Source organism: Pygocentrus nattereri, chromosome 3 (assembly GCF_015220715.1).
Source record: "Pygocentrus nattereri isolate fPygNat1 chromosome 3, fPygNat1.pri, whole genome shotgun sequence".
Lineage (NCBI taxonomy): Eukaryota > Metazoa > Chordata > Actinopteri > Characiformes > Serrasalmidae > Pygocentrus > Pygocentrus nattereri.
In genome coordinates this window covers 51,109,970-51,135,921 of record NC_051213.1, presented here as the reverse complement: position 1 = coordinate 51,135,921, position 25,952 = coordinate 51,109,970, and the positions used below count along the sequence as shown (strand labels likewise).

The window sequence follows — 25,952 nt, the reverse complement described above, 5'->3', positions numbered from 1 at the left end:
CTAATCAACTCTTCATTAAGCTCTATCAGTCTAATCAACTCTTCATTAAGCTCTATCAGTCTAATCAACTCTTCATTAAGCTGTATCAGTCTAATCAACTCTTCATTAAGCTCTATCAGTCTAATCAACTCTTCATTAACCTAAATCAGTCTAATCAGCTCTTCATTAAGCTGTGTCAGTCTAATCAACTCTTCATTAAGCTCTATCAGTCTAATCAGCTCTTCATTAAGCTGTGTCAGTCTAATCAACTCTTCATTAAGCTGTATCAGTTTAATTGACTCTTCATTAATGTTTACTGTTAAGTGGTGTTTTGCAGGCTGAATTGCTCACTGCAGTAATGAATGGATCTCACAGCTGTATATGTGTGTGTGTGTGTGGGGGGGTGTGTGTGTGTGTATGTGTGTGTGTGTGTGTGTGTGTGTGTGTGTGTGTGGTGGCAGCACTGATGAGTCTGCTGCTGATGGTTTGTAATGGAGTGGAATGCTGCCATGTGGACCATCAAACTTGCATTATATAGTTTAAACAATACAGTGTTTGTTCACTGGCCCCCCTGCCAGTACCCCACCCCCTGCCCACCCGCCAGCCCCTCTTTTGGCCCAGTCTGCATTTCCGTGTACCTGCTGGGGTGGCAGACTGGCTGTGTGCAGTGTAATGCTGCTGTTGTGCTGTCATCCATCTCATTCTGTTCACCCTGCGCTGTGTTTGCTTTAGGAACACGATATTTTCTCTGGGCCATTTTTCATATTTGAACACGTCCATGCCCAGTGCCAAGTGTAGAGCACTGGGCTGTGGAGCAGTGGAACTGGGTTCTCTGGAGTGATGGAGTTCCATCCAGTACCTTTGGGATGAGCTGGAGTGTCCCAGAACTGACCATCCAACATCAGGACCTGACCTCACTAATGCGCAACCAAATCCTCACAGCAATGTTCCAACATCTAGAAGCCTCCCCCGAAGAGTAGAGGCTGTTCCTGCTGCAAACTGGGGCAAACTCACTATTAACCCTCTGGGGTCTTTCTTTAGCGTTCTATATAGAACTATTATGAACAGAGAACCCTCTGCAAAGGGTTCTTTGCATGATGAATCTTCAGATTGATGGAGGTGTTGCACACTCTTAAAAAGATGTTTTCCAAGAGTTCTTCGATAAGGAAAAGTGGTTCCATGTAGCACCCAAGCTGGTTCCTCTACCAATACGATGTCAAGCTTGTAGCAGTTTCTCTCAACGCTTCTTTGAAGACTTTTGTAAATCTGGCCCCTGATTCTGGTTCTGATTCTGTCATGTGCACCAAAACATGCAGACCACTAATCCCGCGTGACCTGAGGTCAGGAGAGTCCTTAACCCCATCTGTCCATCACTCTGTGTCTGAACCCCACCCGAAAGGCCAGGGGAGCACCAAAACCCAGAGTGCTTGCTGGAAACCCTGGAGCTCCCCAGTTCTCCAGTCTTACTCCCGTCTCTGCCAGACACTTCAGGCAGCAGTAAAGAAGAGCTGAGAGGTCAGCAGGATCCGGCCTGTCATGAGGTCATGCGTTTGAAGCTCAAGGCCACACAGACTTCGCTCCCCCATGGCGAGGAGCTGCGCTGACCTGAGACGATCGTAACAGATGGAGTCAGGTCTCACGGCGAGCGCAGAGATCTTATCCTCGTTCTTCTTGCGTGGGGAAGCTTTCGTTGACGTGGGTGAGCGGTTGTTTGCTGACCCGCTGTTTGCACGGCGTTTCGTGCTACGGTGCTTCAGACGTTTTTCTGTTAGTGTGACGTTCGTTTTTTTCCCATTAATTATCATATAAATTATGTTTGTTATCAGAAATTGTTCAGTTATGCACGTTGCCCAGAAGCAACAAGAGGAATAAATGCAGCCAGTAGCAAGTCACCTGTGTGACCACATGAGAGAACATCGCCGTTTCGTCTTTTAATTTGATGTTTACTCCTTTCTTTCTGCTTTAGTTTGGTTCTAACTGGTATCTGTAACATGCTTTGAAATGAAAAATTGAAACCGGTTTGAATGTTTAGTTTTTAAAGATTTTTAAAGCAACACACCCTTGGAGGACCCCCTCCCCCACACCCCCACCCCCAAACACGCTATTTCTATAGAACTGATGGATTAGAAAGCATTGTTGGAGGAATTGGCTTCAGAATCAAAAATCACATCGAGGCTGAAAACGTGTGCAGTGTAACCCTCAGAGAGGAGGTCAGTGTTTACTGGGCTTTACGCGCTGATTGATGATGAATAACTGATCATAACGATTCCGTTTCTCCTTTGTTCTTCAGGAGGGGCAAGAAGCACAGCGTCATCCTGCGGACTCAGCTCTCAGTGAGAGTCCACGCCTGTATAGGTGAGTAACCTGGCGCTCCGCTTGCTGCGCTGATGACCGAGTAAGACGATAGGAGGTGACGTCGTTATACTCGCCTGACTGTAAAGCAGTGGTCTCGGGGCGTGTCCAGTGCTTTGAGAGGCTCTTGTTTGAGAAGTGTTGAATGTCTTTAGAGTGTTTAGTGGCCGTGAGAGACTTTTGGCCTGTAATGTTTGCTCTGCAGGGACGGCTTAAGTGGGAGGAAAGGCTGCGTTCACATTTCCAGGCTGAAGTGGCACAAATCCGATATTTCCTGCCCTAATGTGAATCTGGTGTTTTCAGGTCTGTGTGGACACAAATCTGATCTTTTCAAATCAAACCTGAACTGCTTTCATATGTGGTCCTAGATCGGACACGTATCCGATTCGTGGCCCTGTGAACTTAATTAATGCGCTTTTTTTCCACTGCGCTGCGCCGTCATTCAGCGTTACCATGACAACAGCGCCGAACAGACGTTAAAGCCTGTAAACGGTGGAAAAGCAGCTCATCTCACCTTTTCCTCCTCCGTCTGGCTCTAATAATGAAGCTGAGAGCTGATCAGAGTTAATGATCTTCTCAGTGAAGCTCGTTCTGCTCGTTAGTTTGTGCTGATGATGCAGGGATTCAGTCACGTGACGTCACTGAGTAGGAGGAGCTCATGAGGGTCAGTTCAGGCCGGTTCATCACATTAATGACCGGTCTGAGTCTCTGACCTGAACGAGTGTGTCAGGGAGATCGGATTTGTGCAACGAGGCTTGTGATGTGAACACAGCTTAAATAAAGGCAAACAGGGTTCTGTAGAGTACCATAAACAGGTACCTGAATTAGTGGAACCCTTTTGTTTCTCTATAGAACCATTTTTTAAAGCTTAACCACACCTTTTATGCATCCAGAAGCTTCCTTGAATTGTCCGTTCCACAAGGGCGTAAGTCAGAAATCTGAATTTGAATAAATCTTTCCTTTTGCCGTCGTGTGGTAAATGTGTTGTGTTACGGCCTAAATGTGTCCTGATTAACTGTATTTGGAGCTGATGATGTACGTCATGCGTAATCCAGGCTGGAGGACGGAGTCGTGGTTTACTGCGATGTGAACACACAGGCCTGCTGAGCGTCTGGCTGACCGATGACCCTAACAGAGGCGAGTGAGGCAGGGTCAGGAACACAGAGCAGTCTTTTTGTCATTGTGTCTGTTTCCGTGTCTCAGTTTTTCTCAAATCGGGCATTAAAAGCTCTAGAACCTGTCTCAGCTGCTTAGTGTTAGAGTGTCACAGTGCTAGGTCAGTGGGCCCCTACGCTTGTATCTCGTAAATCTCAGCTGAGGCCGGACCCCCCCCACCCCGCCAGTTCCTGCAGAGGCGCACTGGGACATGTGGTCTGTGTTAGCGGGTGTGTTACCGGCCCCCCTGAAAGGACGTCTCAACCTGGGTTTCATTTGCAGGCCACCTGAAGGGTCCGCACGGCCTGCACGGGAGACTTCGCCCAGCCCCCCTCAGCGGCGCGAGTCCCTGAAAAACGTTTAGAAAATGTCCTGAGACGGTCTCTGAGATTCTGTAGGTTCCTGAGTTTCTGAGAACGGCTGAGTTACTAAAAAAGCTCCTGATTGTCTGAAAAAAAAGTTTCCTGACTTTGAAAAAGCTCCATGTGAAACTTTACCCAGCCCCCCTCAGCAGCACAACGGCACGGGCTCCGGAACTTTCTCAGGAACCAAAAGAATTCCTGAACTTGAACTAACCTGAAGTCCTTGTTTTGTATTCCCACCACACTTACGTTATTGTCATTCTTCCCTCTGCAGTCTGCAGAATTTCCAGTGACTGAACCTTTTGGTAAACGGACCGGTTCCGGGGCCAGCGTTGGCGCCGGTGCGCAAGGCCTGTCCACTTTCCTGTTTTCCTGGTTGGTCATATTTTCTGCCGATATGTTACGTGGCGTTCAGTACAGCAAACTCCACGGCAGTAGGTCCAGTGGCCAGAATGTAGTACCTACTCTAGGACTACAGCTCAGATCAGGAGTTCCTGAGAGGATCCTGAACCTCCCAAAAAGTTCCTGAGATCCTGAAAAAGTTTTTAAATCTTGCTGAGCTCCTGAAAAGGTTCCTGATTTCAGAAAAAAAATGTTTCCATAAAAGTTACAGTCTCTCTAAAAAGCTCCCGAGAGGATCTCTGAGATCCTGAAAAGGTTTCTGAGTGTCTGAAAGGATCTCCTGAATTCCTGAGAAAAGTTGGTTTCTGAAAATGTTCCTTGTTCCTGAGAAGGTTCTGCAGAAACGTGCCGAAAGTCTCGCCCCAGGGTTCTTCCAGTTGCTGTAAAATCTGGTTTGAACTGCTAGCGGCCGAATTCGCTGTTAATTAGACAATTAATTCCCATATTTGGTTTGGTGCCGTGTTCCTCACACTCTTAACAAAGAAGTTCTTGAAGGGTTGTTTAGTAAAGGTTCTATATAGAACCATGAACCCTCAAAGAACTATTTGCATGCTTAAATGGTTCTCTGCATCGAGCAATGGTTCTTCAGATTGACACAACTCCAGAATATGTTGTATGTGGTTCTGTGTTGCACCAAAAGGGGTTCTGCTAGTGTAACAAGCTTGATACAGAACCCACAGCCATTTTCAAAAAGGTTCTACATAGAACCATGTACAACACATTTTCCATCAATCCGTAGAACCATCTCAACCATGCAGAGAACCCTTAATACATGCAAATGGTTCTTTGCATGTTTGTGGTTTAAGTTGAGAACGTGTTTTATATGGTTCTATACAGAAACATTTTGAAAAGTGTTCCTTATATTACCAACAAGGGTTCTGCTATTGTTACGATGTCAAGCTTGTAACAATAGAAGTACCCTTTTCGGTGCTGCATAGAACCCTTTTCAAAATGTTTCTGTATAGAACCATATAAAACACATTCTCCAGCAATGTGAAGAACCATTTCACCATGAAAAGAACTACACAGCTTGTTCTGTAAGAGTTAATGGTTCTATATACAACCATTGTTCATCTACTAAAGAACCCTCAATGGAAAATATGTTGTACATGGTTCTGTATAGCACCAAAAAGGGTTCTGTTATCCTTACCATCTTAAACTTCCAACAGTAAAATAACCCTTTTCTGTGCTAAGTAGAACCCTTTTCAAAGCATTTCTGTGTAGAACCATAGACAACGCATTCTCTACCAGACTGAGGAACCATTTCACCATGCAGACAACAATGTAGATGGTTCTTTCAGTGTTAATGTTTCTATACTGAGCCCTTGTCTTTACTAAGGAACCCTTAGAACCTGGTGTGTGCCTGGTACAGAGAGCGTCTTGCGCGTGTGGAGCGTCTCTGGCTCAGTGCTGTGATGACTTTGTCTGAGGAAGGGCTGCTGTCTGTGTTCAGGGCCTCGGAGTCAGTGTTCTAGACAGATGTGGGCCTGCAGTCGGCGGTTTGTTCCTCGTATTCCCAGAACGGCGGAGCACACGTGGCTCCCGCAGCCTTCTCTCCGCTCACTGCAGGGAAAGTCTGCCCAGCGGCTGCGAAAGCCATTAAGCCCAGAGCTGTCAGATTTTAATTTGTACTTCTTGCGTACGTGTTATTTAAGGGTACCGATGACAGAGCGCGCCCTGAGAGCGGAGCTGAGTTATCTCTCGCAGACGTTCCTCTGCTGATTCCTTTCACTGCTTCTTCACTGCCTGCTGCAAAAAACACCTGTGGAAACTTTTGGAAACTCCGAAACTATTTGCCGTAGATTTTTCTGCCCCACGTTCTCCTGCGCTTACTCTGCTCTTCTGCTGGAGCCTCGCTCTCGACGACAGCACAGCTCGAAACAGAACCTCACGTGGTCTCTTTTCACAGAACGTTCCTGGGTTGGACGTCTTTTCGGTGGAGACTTGTTCTTTGTTTTGAGTTGGGTGCTCATAAACCAAATGAACCAGTGTGAATGGAGAACATTCTACAGAACATTCTTGTCTTTGAGGAACACTCTAGGACCGTGTGAGTGTGGAGGGCATTCTAGAACAGGCTGAACAGGGGAGAACATTTTAGAACATTGTGAATCAGAAATAACATTCTAGGAGAGAACATTCTAGAAGAGTGTGAGCGGAGTACCTAGTGTTTCTCGACCTAGTGCCGAAGAGCACTGTGTGAAGGGTGGGGGACGTTCCAGAGGAGTGTTAAAGGGGAGATTCTAGAACCGTGTAAATTGAAACAAACATTCTAGAACAGTGTGAATGGAGAAGAAAATTGTAGAAGACAAGAGAGCATAGTGCCTAGGTGTGAAAAAAAGGAGAACGTTCTAGAATAGGGTGATGGTGGGAGAACATTTGAGAACATTGTAAAAGGCAGCAGAACATTCCACAGTGTGAGTGTTCTGGAGTGTTCCAGGTTGCTGGTCTTTGGGGTTAAATGGATGTGACTCAGACGTGCTCGGTTCTCCAGTGGCGGGTTATCAGTACCCGTATGGAAGGTGCAGTGTGATAAGAGCTCAGTGCAGATGTTGCTCTACGCTGGGTCCCCCCCCCCACTTCCCCCCCACCCCCGTCCAGCGTTCCCTCGCACGACTGATAACATCACTATTTCTGACCCAGCTGTGTGATTGGAGCACTGTCTGCGGGCAGGGTGGAGCCTCATTCACTCTCTACCTCTCCCTCTCTCTCTCTCTCTCTCTCTCTCTCTCTCTCTCTGTCTCTCTCTCTCTCTCTCTCTCTCTCTGTCTCTCTCTGTCTCTCTCTCTCTCTCTCTCTCACTCTCTCTGTCTCTCTCTCTCTCTCTCTCTCTCTCTCTGTCTCTCTCTCTCTCTCTCTCTGTCTCTCTCTGTCTCTCTCTCTCTCTCTCTCACTCTCTCTGTCTCTCTCTCTCTCTCTCTCTCCCCCTCTCTCTCTCTCTCTCTCTCTGTCTCTCTCTCTCTCTCCCCCTCTCTCTCTCTCTCTGTCTCTCTCTCTCTCTCCCCCTCTCTCTCTCTGTCTCTCTGTCTCTCTCTCTCTCTCTCTGTCTCTCTCTCTCTCTCCCCCTCTCTCTCTCTCTCTCTCTCTCTCTGTCTCTCTCTCTCTCTCCCCCTCTCTCTCTCTCTCTGTCTCTCTCTCTCTCTCTCTCTCTCTCTCTCTCTCTCTCTCTCTCTCTCTCTGTCTCTCTGTCTCTCTCTCTCTCTCTCTGTCTCTCTCTCTCTCTCCCCCTCTCTCTCTCTCTCTGTCTCTCTCTGTCTCTCTCTCTCTCTCTCTCTGTCTCTCTCTCTCTCTCTCTCTCTCTGTCTCTCTCTCTCTCTCTCTCTCTCTCTCTCTCTCTCTCTCTCTCAACCCCCCCCTCCTCTCTGAGGGCTTTATTCTGCAGGTGGTCAGGAAGGAGACAGATGGGCGGTCTCTAAGAGGATGATGACCATTTAACTCAGATAACAGCCACCTGTCTCCCCTCAGTGTCTCCCCTCACTGTCTCCCCTCACTGTCTCCCCTCACTGTCTCCCCTCACGGCCCCCCATGGGGAGTTGGCTGTTTGTGAGAGGTGGAGAAAGTCCAGCAGGGCTGCAGGTAGAGCCACACGATGTGGTCAAAACTGTTATCATGATAAATAAGTTCATACCGCTGTTTGTCGGTCCGCATCGAGATAAACGGCAGGACGTTTGACGTATGCCGCAGTTTAGTCACAGCAGACATTAGCTGACTCGGCACGTCAGTGATGGATCACGCCGCCTCACTGCCGCGGGGTAACTGATCGGATTATTGATTTCTGCAGTTATCTGATTATTCAAACGGTCATGTAAACACTTCTCCGATCCAGAAATCTGACTAAGGCTGGATTTTAGCTTAGTAATCAGATTTCTCAGTGCTGTAAACTCTGACTCTGATTTCTATTGGATTTCTCAGTCTGCGCGAGATCAGACCGCAGTCTGACCGCAGATCAATAAGCGCACAGCATCGCCACGTTATGTTTACGCCACGTCTTCTTCTCGACCTGGAGTTTCCCCATTATCTGATTACTGTCTGACTCCTGGGGCGGCACGGTGGCGTGGTGGGTAGCGCTGTCGCCTCACAGCGAGGAGGGTCTGGGTTCGATTCCCCGGCTGGGTGACCAGGGTCCTCTCTGTGTGGAGTTTGCATGTTCTCCCCGTGTCTGCGTGGGTTTCCTCCGGGTTCTCCGGTTTCCTCCCACAGTCCAAAGACATGCAGTCAGGCCAATTGGACATGCTAAATTGCCCCTGGGTGTGAATGTGTGTGTGGCTGTCTGTGTCTGTCTGTCTGCCCTGCGATGGACTGGCGACCTGTCCAGGGTGTATCCTGCCTTCCGCCCGAAGACTGCTGGGATAGGCTCCAGCACCCCCCGCAACCCTGATGGAGAAGCGGCTTGGAAAATGGATGGATGGATGGATGTCTGACTCCTGTAGACCTGGAGTTTCCCCATTATCTGATTACTGTCTGACTCCTGTAGACCTGGAGTTTCCCCGTTATCTGATTACTGTCTGACTCCTGTAGACCTGGAGTTTCCCCCATTCTCTGATTACTGTCTGACTCCTGTAGACCTGGAGTTTCCCCGTTATCTGATTACTGTCTGACTCCTGTAGACCTGGAGTTTCCCTGTTATCTGATTACTGTCTGACTCCTGTAGTCCTGGAGTTTCCCCATTATCTGATTACTGTCTGACTCCTGTAGTCCTGGAGTTTCCCCATTATCTGATTACTGTCCAACTCCTGTAGACCTGGAGTTTCCCCATTATCTGATTACTGTCTGACTCCTGTAAACCTGGAGTTTCCCCATTATCTGATTACTGTCTGACTCCTGTAGACCTGGAGTTTCCCCGTTATCTGATTACTGTCTGACTCCTGTAGACCTGGAGTTTCCCCGTTATCTGATTACTGTCTGACTCATGTAGACCTGGAGTTTCCCCATTATCTGATTACTGTCTGACTCCTGTAGACCTGGAGTTTCCCCATTATCTGATTACTGTCTGAGTCCTGTAGACCTGGAGTTTCCCCATTATCTGATTACTGTCTGACTCATGTAGACCTGGAGTTTCCCCGTTATCTGATTACTGTCTGACTCATGTAGACCTGGAGTTTCCCCATTATCTGATTACTGTCTGACTCCTGTAGACCTGGAGTTTACCCATTATCTGATTACTGTCTGACTCCTGTAGACCTGGAGTTTCCCCATTATCTGATTACTGTCTGACTCCTGTAGACCTGGAGTTTCCTCATTATCTGATTACTGTCTGACTCCTGTAGACCTGGAGTTTCCCCATTATCTGATTACTGTCTGACTCCTGTAGACCTGGAGTTTCCTCATTATCTGATTACTGTCTGACTCATGTAGACCTGGAGTTTCCCCATTATCTGATTACTGTCTGACTCCTGTAGACCTGGAGTTTCCCCATTATCTGATTACTGTCTGACTCCTGTAGACCTGGAGTTTCCCTGTTATCTGATTACTGTCTGACTCCTGTAGACCTGGAGTTTCCCCATTATCTGATTACTGTCTGACTCCTGTAGACCTGGAGTTTCCCCGTTATCTGATTACTGTCTGACTCCTGTAGACCTGGAGTTTCCCCGTTATCTGATTACTGTCTGACTCATGTAGACCTGGAGTTTCCCCATTATCTGATTACTGTCTGACTCATGTAGACCTGGAGTTTCCCCGTTATCTGATTACTGTCTGACTCCTGTAGACCTGGAGTTTCCCCGTTATCTGATTACTGTCTGACTCATGTAGACCTGGAGTTTCCCCATTATCTGATTACTGTCTGACTCATGTAGATCTGGAGTTTCTCCATTATCTGATTACTGTCTGACTCCTGTAGACCTGGAGTTTCCCCATTATCTGATTACTGTCTGACTCCTGTAGACCTGGAGTTTCCCCGTTATCTGATTACTGTCTGACTCGTGTAGACCTGGAGTTTCCTCGTTATCTGATTACTGTCTGACTCGTGTAGACCTGGAGTTTCCCTGTTATCTGATTACTGTCTGACTCCTGTAGACCTGGAGTTTCCCCGTTATCTGATTACTGTCTGACTCCTGTAGACCTGGAGTTTCCCCATTATCTGATTACTGTCTGACTCATGTAGACCTGGAGTTTCCCCATTATCTGATTACTGTCTGACTCCTGTAGACCTGGAGTTTCCCCATTATCTGATTACTGTCTGACTCATGTAGACCTGGAGTTTCCCCGTTATCTGATTACTGTCTGACTCCTGTAGACCTGGAGTTTCCCCATTATCTGATTACTGTCTGACTCATGTAGACCTGGAGTTTCCCCGTTATCTGATTACTGTCTGACTCCTGTAGACCTGGAGTTTCTCCATTATCTGATTACTGTCTGACTCCTGTAGACCTGGAGTTTCCCCATTATCTGATTACTGTCTGACTCATGTAGACCTGGAGTTTCCCCATTATCTGATTACTGTCTGACTCCTGTAGACCTGGAGTTTTCCCCGTTATCTGATTACTGTCTGACTCCTGTAGACCTGGAGTTTCCCCATTATCTGATTACTGTCTGACTCCTGTAGACCTGGAGTTTCCCCATTATCTGATTACTGTCTGACTCATGTAGATCCAGAGCTGATGATCAGATTACGGTGGCTCTATGAACACTGCAGTCATCATTCAATGACCAAGAATAAGGCGGTACTAACAAGTGTGACATCAGTTGAATTGTATCACTAGAAAGCAGACCACAGAGCACAGCGCCCAAACAGTGACCTGGGGCAGGGCTGGGTGGGGCAGGGGGCGGGACGGGGTGGGGCAGGGGGCGGGACGGGGTGGGGCAGGGGGCAGGGCTGTGTGGGGCAGTGGGCGGGACAGGGTGGGGCAGGGGGCGGGACGGGGTGGGGCAGGGGGCGAGGCAGGGGGTGTCTTAACTACTGTGCATTATCAAGACGGAGACTGGCTCACTTATAATTCAGTCAGATTTCATTGCCACTGCAGCAGCATCGCTCTCAGCCTTTACAACTGGTTTATACTGGTTTATACCGATTTATACTGGTTTATACTGGTTTATACTGGTTTATACCGATTTATACTGGTTTATACTGGTTTATACTGGTTCATACTGGTTTATACTGATTTATACTGGTTTATACTGGTTTATACCGATTCATACTGGTTTATGCTGATTCATACTGGTTTATACTGGTTTATACTGATTCATACTGGTTTATACTGATTCATACTAGTTTATACTGGTTTATACTGATTCATACTGGTTTATACTGGTTTATACCGATTTATACTGGTTTATACTGGTTCATACTGGTTTATACTGATTTATACTGGTTTATACCGATTTATACTGGTTTATACTGGTTCATACTGGTTTATACTGGTTTATACCAATTTATACTGGTTTATACTGGTTCATACTGGTTTATACTGATTTATACTGGTTTATACTGGTTTATACTGATTCATACTGGTTTATACTGATTCATACTGGTTTATACTGGTTTATACTGGTTTATACTGCGGTCCAGTGGATACAGGGGGCGGCTGAGTGGACGAGGATGTTTCAGCTACTCTCTGCTACTGAAACCAACTATTCAAATCAACTGGAAACATCAGCAGATTCCTGACATGGCTGAAGCTCTTTCACTGCACCTGTTCTGGTGAGGCCTCTAACTGGGAGTTACTGTCACAGAACTGGACAAAATACCCAACAGAACAGCACAGTGTTAGAAAAGGGTGAAAAATATGAGCACAGGGGGTTCTTTGGCAAAAATAAACGATTTGGGAAGGGAAAAGAGGTGAAATCAAACAATCGGAAAAATAAAGGAATAAAAGGAGACCATAATTGTCATAATCGGCTGCTGCTTGTTGCTGTTCATACAGTCACTGTACATAAAACCTAAAAATCTCCATTTTTGATGGTTTTCAGTTTTTGATATAGTTTGAAAATGCTTTTAGTCTTTTATATCGTGTGTAAATTTCATGACGAATGGACCAAAGCAAATGACCCAGAATGACTTGGAAAGACGTCTGGTTCCATTGACTTCCATTAAAAGTAAAGTCAGTTTTTTCCTTCTCCTGTAAAGTTACTACTTTGGAGATATGAGGTTGTTCTGACAGCAGTGATGTGCATTATAATTGCTCTGTATGTGTTTTGAGTGGGGAAAAATAGTTGACATTGCCTTGTGTCACCAGCCTGACCTGCTGACAGTCCACTTCCATCGGGTGATGTATTACAGGCTCCACACACAGCATTACGGCTTTACTATTATTAGCATCAGTACAATACGAGTGAATGCGTTACTCTCACCACCTCTGAGCTTAAGGAGCAGATAGAACAGACCACCATAAAAACAAGGAGCTTTTTAAATGAAACAGTAGAAGCCGTATCGCCCCCTATGCTTCCTGTAGTGTATTACAGTCTGTCAGAGCGACTGTGTGGATCATATGAACATTATAGGGCTTTTTAAATGAAACAGTAGAAGCCGTATCGCCCCCTACGCTTCCTGTAGTGTATTACAGTCTGTCAGAGCGACTGTGTGGATCATATGAACATTATAGAGCTTTTTAAACGAAACAGTAGAAGCCGTATCGCCCCCTACGCTTCCTGTAGTGTATTACAGTCTGTCAGAGCGACTGTGTGGATCATATGAACATTATAGAGCTTTTTAAACGAAACAGTAGAAGCCGTATCGCCCCCTACGCTTCCTGTAGTGTATTACAGTCTGTCAGAGCGACTGTGTGGATCATATGAACATTATAGAGCTTTTTAAATGAAACAGTAGAAGCCGTATCGCCCCCTACGCTTCCTGTAGTGTATTACAGTCTGTCAGAGCGACTGTGTGGATCATATGAACATTATAGAGCTTTTTAAATGAAACAGTAGAAGCCGTATCGCCCCCTACGCTTCCTGTAGTGTATTACAGTCTGTCAGAGCGACTGTGTGGATCATATGAACATTATAGAGCTTTTTAAATGAAACAGTAGAAGCCGTATCGCCCCCTACGCTTCCTGTAGTGTATTACAGTCTGTCAGAGCGACTGTGTGGATCATATGAACATTATAGAGCTTTTTAAATGAAACAGTAGAAGCCGTATCGCCCCCTACGCTTCCTGTAGTGTATTACAGTCTGTCAGAGCGACTGTGTGGATCATATGAACATTATAGAGCTTTTTAAATGAAACAGTAGAAGCCGTATCGCCCCCTACGCTTCCTGTAGTGTATTACAGTCTGTCAGAGCGACTGTGTGGATCATATGAACATTATAGAGCTTTTTAAATGAAACAGTAGAAGCCGTATCGCCCCCTACGCTTCCTGTAGTGTATTACAGTCTGTCAGAGCGACTGTGTGGATCATATGAACATTATAGAGCTTTTTAAATGAAACAGTAGAAGCCGTATCGCCCCCTACGCTTCCTGTAGTGTATTACAGTCTGTCAGAGCGACTGTGTGGATCATATGAACATTATAGAGCTTTTTAAACGAAACAGTAGAAGCCGTATCGCCCCCTACGCTTCCTGAAGTGTATTACAGTCTGTCAGAGCGACTGTGTGGATCATATGAACATTATAGAGCTTTTTAAATGAAACAGTAGAAGCCGTATCGCCCCCTACGCTTCCTGTAGTGTATTACAGTCTGTCAGAGCGACTGTGTGGATCATATGAACATTGTAGAGCTTTTTAAATGAAACAGTAGAAGCCGTATCGCCCCCTACGCTTCCTGTAGTGTATTACAGTCTGTCAGAGCGACTGTGTGGATCATATGAACATTATAGAGCTTTTTAAATGAAACAGTAGAAGCCGTATCGCCCCCTACGCTTCCTGTAGTGTATTACAGTCTGTCAGAGCGACTGTGTGGATCATATGAACATTATAGAGCTTTTTAAATGAAGCAGTAGAAGCCGTATCGCCCCCTACGCTTCCTGTAGTGTATTACAGTCTGTCAGAGCGACTGTGTGGATCATATGAACATTATAGAGCTTTTTAAATGAAACAGTAGAAGCCGTATCGCCCCCTACGCTTCCTGTAGTGTATTACAGTCTGTCAGAGCGACCGTGTGGATCATATGAACATTATAGAGCTTTTTAAATGAAACAGTAGAAGCCGTATCGCCCCCTACGCTTCCTGTAGTGTATTACAGTCTGTCATAGCGACTGTGTGGATCATATGAACATTATAGAGCTTTTTAAATGAAACAGTAGAAGCCGTATCGCCCCCTACGCTTCCTGTAGTGTATTACAGTCTGTCAGAGCGACTGTGTGGATCATATGAACATTATAGAGCTTTTTAAATGAAACAGTAGAAGCCGTATCGCCCCCTACGCTTCCTGTAGTGTATTACAGTCTGTCAGAGCGACTGTGTGGATCATATGAACATTATAGAGCTTTTTAAATGAAACAGTAGAAGCCGTATCGCCCCCTACGCTTCCTGTAGTGTATTACAGTCTGTCAGAGCGACTGTGTGGATCATATGAACATTGTAGAGCTTTTTAAATGAAACAGTAGAAGCCGTATCGCCCCCTACGCTTCCTGTAGTGTATTACAGTCTGTCAGAGCGACTGTGTGGATCATATGAACATTATAGAGCTTTTTAAATGAAACAGTAGAAGCCGTATCGCCCCCTACGCTTCCTGCAGTGTATTACAGTCTGTCAGAGCGACTGTGTGGATCATATGAACATTATAGAGCTTTTTAAATGAAACAGTAGAAGCCGTATCGCCCCCTACGCTTCCTGTAGTGTATTACAGTCTGTCAGAGCGACTGTGTGGATCATATGAACATTATAGAGCTTTTTAAATGAAACAGTAGAAGCCGTATCGCCCCCTACGCTTCCTGTAGTGTATTACACTCTGTCAGAGCGACTGTGTGGATCATATGAACATTATAGAGCTTTTTAAATGAAACAGTAGAAGCCGTATCGCCCCCTACGCTTCCTGTAGTGTATTACAGTCTGTCAGAGTGACTGTGTGGATCATATGAACATTATAGAGCTTTTTAAATGAAACAGTAGAAGCCGTATCGCCCCCTACGCTTCCTGTAGTGTATTACAGTCTGTCAGAGCGACTGTGTGGATCATATGAACATTATAGAGCTTTTTAAATGAAACAGTAGAAGCCGTATCGCCCCCTACGCTTCCTGTAGTGTATTACAGTCTGTCAGAGCGACTGTGTGGATCATATGAACATTATAGAGCTTTTTAAATGAAACAGTAGAAGCCGTATCGCCCCCTACGCTTCCTGTAGTGTATTACAGTCTGTCAGAGCGACTGTGTGGATCATATGAACATTATAGAGCTTTTTAAATGAAACAGTAGAAGCCGTATCGCCCCCTACGCTTCCTGTAGTGTATTACAGTCTGTCAGAGCGACTGCGTGGATCATATGAACATTATAGAGCTTTTTAAATGAAACAGTAGAAGCCGTATCGCCCCCTACGCTTCCTGTAGTGTATTACAGTCTGTCAGAGCGACTGTGTGGATCATATGAACATTATAGAGCTTTTTAAATGAAACAGTAGAAGCCGTATCGCCCCCTACGCTTCCTGTAGTGTATTACAGTCTGTCAGAGCGACTGTGTGGATCATATGAACATTATAGAGCTTTTTAAATGAAACAGTAGAAGCCGTATCGCCCCCTACGCTTCCTGTAGTGTATTACAGTCTGTCAGAGCGACTGTGTGGATCATATGAACATTATAGAGCTTTTTAAATGAAACAGTAGAAGCCGTATCGCCCCCTACGCTTCCTGTAGTGTATTACAGTCTGTCAGAGCGACTGTGTGGATCATATGAACATTATAGAGCTTTTTAAATGAAACAGTAGAAGCCGTATCGCCCCCTACGCTTCCTGTAGTGTATTACAGTCTGTCAGAGCGACTGTGTGGATCATATGAACATTATAGAGCTTTTTAAATGAAACAGTAGAAGCCGTATCGCCCCCTACGCTTCCTGTAGTGTATTACAGTCTGTCAGAGCGACTGTGTGGATCATATGAACATTATAGAGCTTTTTAAATGAAACAGTAGAAGCCGTATCGCCCCCTACGCTTCCTGTAGTGTATTACAGTCTGTCAGAGCGACTGTGTGGATCATATGAACATTATAGAGCTTTTTAAATGAAACAGTAGAAGCCGTATCGCCCCCTACGCTTCCTGTAGTGTATTACAGTCTGTCAGAGCGACTGTGTGGATCATATGAACATTATAGAGCTTTTTAAATGAAACAGTAGAAGCCGTATCGCCCCCTACGCTTCCTGTAGTGTATTACAGTCTGTCAGAGCGACTGTGTGGATCATATAAACACTATGGAGTGCTGTTTAATGAATGTGTTCTGTGCTCTATGGAGGTCTGTTTTGTTGGCACAGTGGTGAGAATGGTGGTTGTTTTCTCACCAGCCCTGTTGACTGTGCTCGTCAGCAGAGCCGTGATTATCCGCGTTTATCCTGCCGCGCTTCGTCAGTGTGGTGGTTTAACGCTGTGAGTGTTGTAGATCACAGACGAGGCTGTTTATAAACACGTTGTTTATTTTAGAGCACTGTAAACATGCCTGGTGGTGCTCAGCGTCCCGTCTGTAATGTGTGTTATTTAGCGAGCTTGTGGGCAGCCTCAGCGTCCCCGGGCAGCGAGCGGTAATGTACACAGTGCAGCCTATGGGCTCTTTAGCGCTCATGAAAGCACCAATCATCATCAGACAGCTAATTCTCAGCACCCTCCGTGAGGGTGGTAAACCGCGCCGCTCTGTCAGGGCCCAGTCCAGCCTCCCTTAATCACACGCATTTGGCTGCAGTGCGGATGCTCCTCCGGCTGCGGGGAAGCCTGGGCTGCTGGCAGAGGAAAGCCATGAGCTAATGCTTTACAGCAGGGCCGCACGATACGGACACAATGCCGTAGGCCTAGCATCGAGAATTCCCGACGCTGTGATTCATGGTGTCCACTCCTTGACTGAGACAGAGCTGCTAATAATCAGATACAACGGAGATTAAAACGTCCTAAATTAAGCTTGCCCACTGTTTTGAGTCCCTACATACTGTAGGGATACAATGACTATACCAAGTAATATCAGATGTTGTACTGGTGCGAGCGGATCAGACAGAAGTGTCCACTCACTGTCCACTCTATTAGACACTCCTACCTTGTCGGTCCACCTTGTAGATGTAAAGTCAGAGACGACAGCTCATCTGCTGCTGCACAGTTTGTGTTGGTCATCCTCTAGTCCTTCATCAGTGGTCACAGGACTCTGCCTACAGGACGCTGCCCACAGGACGCTGCCCACAGGACGCCGCCCACAGGACGCCGCCCACAGGACGCCGCCCACAGGACGTGTTTAAACTCCAGCAGCACTGCTGTGTCTGATCCACTCAGACCAGCGCAACACACACTAACACACCACCACGTCAGTGTTACTGCAGTGCTGAGAATGACCCACCACCCAAAGAGTACCTGCTCTGTGAGGGTCCATGGGGGTCCTGCCCACTGAAGAACAGATGGACTGCAGTCTGTAACTGTAGAACTACAGAGGGGAGCTAAACGGTCAGTGGAGCTGATAAAATGTCATTTTTAACACAAAATTTTGGTTGTGATGGAAAACAAATAGCGGATCAATATCACCTCCTGCGACTTTTAAAGTCAGGAAGAACTGTAAATAAACCGTAAACAAACCGTTCCTGTTTTAACGCTGATGCCCTTCAGTCTTCAGGTGAACGGGGTAACGAGGCTCCTCTGCAGAAGCAGCTCCAACCCCCCCAAAGATCCACCCAATGGCTCCATTTAACTTGGGCCCCTCGCAGTTAAGGGCGGTTTTGTGGTTATCGCCCCGTAATAGAGACCCGAAGTGGAGGAGGTTGGGATGTTTACGTGATGGACTGCGCTCGGCGCTGAAGTTAGAGCGTCTAGGTTCCTTCGTAAGCGTCGATTACGCAGACCTGACACACTTTTCTGATTAGCCGATCTTCCACTTCGCTTGTCAGGGCAGATTTTTCGTCTAAAAGCTGGCTATAAAAAGGAGACACGCTGGTTTAAAAGGCCAAAAGTAGAAGGAACAATATGAGCAGCAGGACCAGCGTTAATAAAACGACGCTTGGCTTTTTCCATCCTGGGCCACAATTAGCATCTGTAATTAAACGCAGTCCCAGTCTAAGCGCCGTTTATGTTCGTGGTAATGGAAATAAAGCGGAATGGCTGTGATTTGGTTGTGCTTGTCCTACGTGGGCAGGTATAAACAGGCAGAGATTTGGGGGCCCTAAGAGACCCCCACCGACCCCCCTTTAATCAGTGCTGAGAAAAGCAATCAGTCAGATACTGTGATTCAGAGCTTTAAACCAACTGATATATAAATGCCGATCAATTGCAGGTGTGCAGATATTGTTACTCCCATATGGATTAGCAGTATGTTCCTCAGTGGATTCCTCTCCATCTGCTCACAGTACAGATATATCCCATCTGTTCATCCATGGCATTTTTGAATATTCAAATCCATGCCAGTTTATGCGCATATATGTCAGTAAATTGAAATATATGCATGATGTTTCCATCAAAATAAAACACAGTATCTGTAAAACAGTAAATGCGCAGAAGAGCGAAAACACTGTATTTTCATATAAAGAGCTTTCTAAGATGCTTTGGCTCGTTTTGATGGTCTGGTCAGTGCGAAAGGAGCCGCTGCAGCGCGGATGTGTAGATGAAATGTGCGGAATAATGAACGTTTTAAACCTGTTTGTATTAACGTGAGACACATTTTCTCAAGCAAACTTCCACTCGTTTCAGGAGAGCTCACTGAAGGGTTCAGGTCAGGTGCTTTAATATTTGACAGGAAATGCAAACCTTTCAACATCTCATCCCCACTGACCCCACAGATGAAACGGAATGAAACGAAGCCCCACTGCTGCTAATACTGCAGCTCTGTACTGCTGTGAGTATATAATCATCTGGTTCACGGCAGGCGGGTTAGCCAGCTTACCACATTTTGCCCTAGATGCTACTAGATGGTTGCACAACAAGCTTGAAGAGAAACGCCCTTTTGGTTTGGTTTCTAGAGGAACGTACCGAGTCAGAGCTGCTCACAGTGGTGGTGATGGGAACCAGACGTCCCTCTAAAAGCTCCTCACAGTGGTGGTGATGGGAACCAGACGTCCCTCTAAAAGCTCTTCACAGTGGTGGTGTTGGGAACCAGACGTCCCTCTAAAAGCTCCTCACAGTGGTGGTGATGGGAACCAGACGTCCCTCTAAAAGCTCCTACAGAAAGTTCCTACATGAGCTGGTTCTGAATTCACTGCCTGATGACTGAGACGCTGTTTTATGAGAGTTTAGAGAACTTCAACTCCATTCATGGTGGAGGGAGACATGCAGGGCGCTGTGCGGCAAAATAGTCCCCAAAGAAACTCATTATTCCAGATTTTCCACTGTTTTCCATCATCAGCATTCCAGATAAGCTCAGAAGACTCGTGTAGGTTCTCTGGTGGTTCTGGATGGTAAATAAAGTGTCTATATCTGTGTTGTAGTCATGGCGACGCCTGGTTCCCATCACCACCACTGTGAAGACGTCTGAACCGTTTCAGACCAAACCGCTTGGAATCTCTCAGAATCTCTCAATTATGGGAAATTTTGAAATTTCTCTTTAGCAGTAGAAGCAACAAAACAGACAGACGGCTAATGGCTCATTTTTATCTATATTAATATTTCAAACAGTATCGGTGGCCCTGGGGACCCTCAGCAACCGCTCGTATTGCCTAATGCTGCATGGCTCCTAATGCGGGCTCTAGCTAAGATGCTTGAACGCGGCTCCGTCAGCAGGTGAAGCCGTGCGGCGGCGCAGCGGGCGACGAGCTTTTAGAGCCATGTTGTCGCTTTAACGAGCTGTTATGGAAGGCGCTCTGGGCTGCTTCCACTTGACCTCGCGTGATTTACTGACGGCTTTGAATGGTGATTTACGACTCCTCTGAATCCTTACACGGCTGAATTAGTCGTTCTTGGCCTTCTGGTTGACAAGTTGAAACTTTGTTTCCCCCTAAAGAAAAAAAAGCAGCTGTGTCTGCGGGACTTTCGCAGCTGTAAATTCTCCGTCATTCCTCGCGCCTTTCCAAGCCGTAAACAATGTTACAGTAGAAATGACAGAAGGACGTTTGGACTCGAGCTAAGCGCGTTCACAGCTGTCCGGACGCTGAGCACCAGAACAGTTTTCAGCTTTTTCCACGTCACCCACCTCCACTCTGCTGCTGCACATTCCTGTTTTTGGTGGTGGACAGCTCCGCCCACTCAACCTGATTGGTTGAGAAGTTGGTGTTCCGGTGTTGGTGCTACAGGAAATGTGGCGTGTGGCCGTATAGATCCCAAATATATGACACTCAGCGTGTGCGTGAATCAGTGGTCACATATGGACTAATAACTGAGAGCCTCTCCACGTTTCCGCTGTTTGACTGAAGGTGTTTGAAGGTCAGAATCTGCAGGTCTAAGGTCATAAACAGACACATTCAGGAGCTTTAAGGTCATTTAAGGTCATGGAGCTTTAGGGGTGGACAACTCCGGTCCTGGAGGGCCGGTGTCCAGCACAGTTTGGTGGTTTACCTGCTCCGACACACCTGATTACACTTACCTGTTAATTGTCAGGTGGAGTGTGTGTGTTTGCTGGACGCCGGCCCTCCAGGACTGGAGTCGTGCACCCCTGGGCTAGAGTGCTAGAGTGGGCAATATATATATGTTTTAATATAAAAAGCGGAATCCGTTAAAATATTAAGCTTTAATCAGTTCGTTTTGTGCTGCACGGGGAAACGTCCTGGCTGTAGACGCTGCTGTGTCATATCCAGTGGGCTTCTGAAGTTTGACTGTTAGGGAATGTTACGGGGAATAAAATCATGGCTGTGATGATCTTCAGCCGTGATCTCACTCACTCTCTATCTCCTGCTCCTCTCCGCCTTCGTGTGTTTTGGCTGAGGTGTGTGTGTGTTAGTGCGACCGGCCCGGAGGACAGTGAGTGCGTTTTTTCCAGCGTTTTGTCTTGCCTCATTTTTCCTCGCTGTTCTGCCGGGTGAAGGGATATTTATATGTCCCGGCCGGTGTTTATCATGTGGGCCGGTGCGGTGAGTTTTGCGTTTTGCACCTGCAGGATGTCTCTTTTCCACAATCCAGGCCAGGCTGTTCACTGGCCACCAGCTCCACTCCAACCACACGGCTTTCGGAATTCCTCCGGCTGGCCGCTGGGGCGATACACTCTTTGAAAGACGGTTCTTCGAAGGTTGTTCCGTAAAAGCAGTGGTTCTCTTTAGAGAAGCCTGAGTTGTATTTTGAACCATTTGCATGCTTTAATGGTTCTTTGCACTGAGAAATGGTTCTTAAAAGTGTCCCAAAATCTGAAAGCCGGTGTGGAACATGAGGAATCGTCACTACCGAAGCAGATTTTCAAGTTGTTTTATGTTCTAATGAGAAAAATGATGATTTTCTGTGTGAACAGCTGTTCAAAGCTGTCAGACACGACAAACAGCCACTGCTGAAACAGCCACTGCTGAAACAGACACTGCTGAAACAGTCACTGCTGAAACAGTCACTGCTGAAACAGTCACTGCTGAAACAGACACTACTGAAACAGACACTGCTGAAACAGTCACTGCTGAAACAGTCACTGCTGAAACAGTCACTTCTGAAACAGACACTGCTGAAACAGTCACTTCTGAAACAGACACTGCTGAAACAGTCACTTCTGAAACAGACACTGCTGAAACAGCCACTGCTGAAACAGACACTGCTGAAACAGACACTACTGAAACAGTCACTTCTGAAACAGACACTGCTGAAACAGTCACTTCTGAAACAGACACTGCTGAAACAGTCACTTCTGAAACAGCCACTGCTGAAACAGCCACTGCTGAAACAGACACTGCTGAAACAGACACTACTGAAACAGACACTGCTGAAACAGTCACTGCTGAAACAGTCACTGCTGAAACAGTCACTTCTGAAACAGACACTGCTGAAACAGTCACTTCTGAAACAGACACTGCTGAAACAGCCACTGCTGAAAGAGTCACTGCTGAAACAGACACTGCTGAAACAGTCACTGCTGAAACAGACACTACTGAAACAGACACTGCTGAAACAGTCACTGCTGAAACAGACACTGCTGAAACAGACACTGCTGAAACAGTCACTACTGAAACAGTCACTGCTGAAACAGTCACTGCTGAAACAGACACTGCTGAAACAGTCACTACTGGAACAGTCACTGCTGAAACAGACACTGCTGAAACAGTCACTGCTGAAACAGACACTGCTGAAACAGCCACTGCTGAAACAGTCACTGCTGAAACAGACACTGCTGAAACAGTCACTACTGAAACAGTCACTGCTGAAACAGTCACTGCTGAAACAGACACTGCTGAAACAGTCACTACTGGAACAGTCACTGCTGAAACAGACACTGCTGAAACAGTCACTGCTGAAACAGTCACTGCTGAAACAGTCACTGCTGAAACAGACACTGCTGAAACAGTCACTACTGGAACAGTCACTGCTGAAACAGACACTGCTGAAACAGTCACTTCTGAAACAGCCACTGCTGAAACAGCCACTGCTGAAACAGTCACTGCTGAAACAGACACTACTGAAACAGACACTGCTGAAACAGTCACTGCTGAAACAGTCACTGCTGAAACAGTCACTTCTGAAACAGACACTGCTGAAACAGTCACTTCTGAAACAGACACTGCTGAAACAGCCACTGCTGAAAGAGTCACTGCTGAAACAGACACTGCTGAAACAGCCACTGCTGAAACAGACACTGCTGAAACAGACACTACTGAAACAGTCACTTCTGAAACAGACACTGCTGAAACAGTCACTTCTGAAACAGACACTGCTGAAACAGTCACTTCTGAAACAGCCACTGCTGAAACAGCCACTGCTGAAACAGACACTGCTGAAACAGACACTACTGAAACAGACACTGCTGAAACAGTCACTGCTGAAACAGTCACTGCTGAAACAGTCACTTCTGAAACAGACACTGCTGAAACAGTCACTTCTGAAACAGACACTGCTGAAACAGCCACTGCTGAAAGAGTCACTGCTGAAACAGACACTGCTGAAACAGTCACTGCTGAAACAGACACTACTGAAACAGACACTGCTGAAACAGTCACTGCTGAAACAGACACTGCTGAAACAGACACTGCTGAAACAGTCACTACTGAAACAGTCACTGCTGAAACAGTCACTGCTGAAACAGACACTGCTGAAACAGTCACTACTGGAACAGTCACTGCTGAAACAGACACTGCTGAAACAGTCACTGCTGAAACAGACACTGCTGAAACAGCCACTGCTGAAACAGTCACTGCTGAAACAGACACTGCTGAAACAGTCACTACTGAAACAGTCACTGCTGAAACAGTCACTGCTGAAACAGACACTGCTGAAACAGTCACTACTGGAACAGTCACTGCTGAAACAGACACTGCTGAAACAGTCACTGCTGAAACAGTCACTGCTGAAACAGTCACTGCTGAAACAGACACTGCTGAAACAGTCACTACTGGAACAGTCACTGCTGAAACAGACACTGCTGAAACAGTCACTTCTGAAACAGCCACTGCTGAAACAGCCACTGCTGAAACAGTCACTGCTGAAACAGACACTACTGAAACAGACACTGCTGAAACAGTCACTGCTGAAACAGTCACTGCTGAAACAGTCACTTCTGAAACAGACACTGCTGAAACAGTCACTTCTGAAACAGACACTGCTGAAACAGCCACTGCTGAAAGAGTCACTGCTGAAACAGACACTGCTGAAACAGTCACTGCTGAAACAGACACTACTGAAACAGACACTGCTGAAACAGTCACTGCTGAAACAGACACTGCTGAAACAGACACTGCTGAAACAGTCACTACTGAAACAGTCACTGCTGAAACAGTCACTGCTGAAACAGACACTGCTGAAACAGTCACTACTGGAACAGTCACTGCTGAAACAGACACTGCTGAAACAGTCACTGCTGAAACAGACACTGCTGAAACAGACACTGCTGGAACAGACACTGCTGAAACAGCCACTGCTGAAACAGCCACTACTGGAACAGTCACTGCTGGAACAGACACTGCTGGAACAGACACTGCTGAAACAGTCACTACTGAAACAGAAACTGCTGAAACAGACACTACTGAAACAGACACTGCTGAAACAGACACTGCTGAAACAGCCACTGCTGAAACAGTCACTGCTGGAACAGCCACTGCTGAAACAGTCACTGCTGAAACAGACACTGCTGGAACAGACACTGCTGGAACAGACACTGCTGAAACAGCCACTGCTGAAACAGCCACTACTGGAACAGTCACTGCTGGAACAGACACTGCTGGAACAGACACTGCTGAAACAGTCACTACTGAAACAGAAACTGCTGAAACAGACACTACTGAAACAGACACTGCTGAAACAGACACTGCTGAAACAGCCACTGCTGAAACAGTCACTGCTGAAACAGCCACTGCTGAAACAGCCACTACTGAAACAGACACTGCTGAAACAGACACTGCTGAAACAGACACTGCTGAAACAGCCACTACTGAAACAGACACTGCTGAAACAGCCACTGCTGAAACAGACACTGCTGAATCAGTCACTGCTGAAACAGTCACTGCTGAAACAGCCACTGCTGAAACAGCCACTGCTGAAACAGCCACTACTGGAACAGTCACTGCTGGAACAGACACTGCTGAAACAGCCACTGCTGAAACAGACACTGCTGAAACAGTCACTACTGAAACAGACACTGCTGAAACAGACACTACTGAAACAGAAACTGCTGAAACAGTCACTGCTGAAACAGACACTACTGAAACAGACACTACTGAAACAGAAACTGCTGAAACAGTCACTGCTGAAACAGTCACTGCTGAAACAGTCACTGTTGAAACAGACACTACTGAAACAGTCACTGCTGAAACAGTCACTACTGGAACAGTCACTGCTGGAACAGCCACTGCTGGAACAGCCACTGCTGAAACAGTCACTGCTGAAACAGACACTGCTGAAACAGTCACTACTGAAACAGTCACTGCTGAAACAGTCACTACTGAAACAGTCACTGCTGAAACAGACACTGCTGAAACAGTCACTACTGAAACAGTCACTGTTGAAACAGACACTGCTGAAACAGACACTGCTGAAACAGACACTGCTGAAACAGTCACTGCTGAAACAGTCACTACTGAAACAGACACTGCTGAAACAGACACTGCTGAAACAGTCACTACTGAAACAGTCACTGCTGAAACAGACACTGCTGAAACAGTCACTGTTGAAACAGACACTGCTGAAACAGTCACTGCTGAAACAGACACTGCTGAAACAGTCACTGCTGAAACAGTCACTGCTGAAACAGTCACTGCTGAAACAGACACTGCTGAAACAGTCACTGCTGAAACAGACACTGCTGAAACAGTCACTGTTGAAACAGACACTGCTGAAACAGTCACTGCTGGAACAGACACTGCTGAAACAGTCACTGCTGAAACAGACACTGCTGAAACAGACACTGCTGAAACAGTCACTACTGAAACAGACACTGCTGAAACAGACACTGCTGAAACAGACACTACTGAAACAGACACTGCTGAAACAGTCACTGCTGAAACAGACACTACTGAAACAGTCACTGCTGAAACAGTCACTACTGAAACAGTCACTACTGAAACAGACACTACTGAAACAGTCACTGCTGAAACAGACACTGCTGAAACAGTCAC

The 25,952-nt window shown here is 46.4% G+C and overlaps 1 protein-coding gene across 7 annotated transcripts in view; it reads left to right on the top strand.

Annotated features, from left to right (window-relative positions):
- The window catches only part of fhod3b (formin homology 2 domain containing 3b), a 240,512-nt gene that overhangs the window by 35,114 nt on the left and 179,446 nt on the right, over nucleotides 1-25,952 (top strand). For all 7 annotated transcript variants that reach the window (XM_037537069.1, XM_037537068.1, XM_037537067.1 and 4 more), the window contains exon 3: nucleotides 2,270-2,334. In XM_037537069.1, coding sequence (XP_037392966.1) covers nucleotides 2,270-2,334 — 65 coding nt within the window. The remainder of the gene's footprint in view (nucleotides 1-2,269; nucleotides 2,335-25,952) is intronic.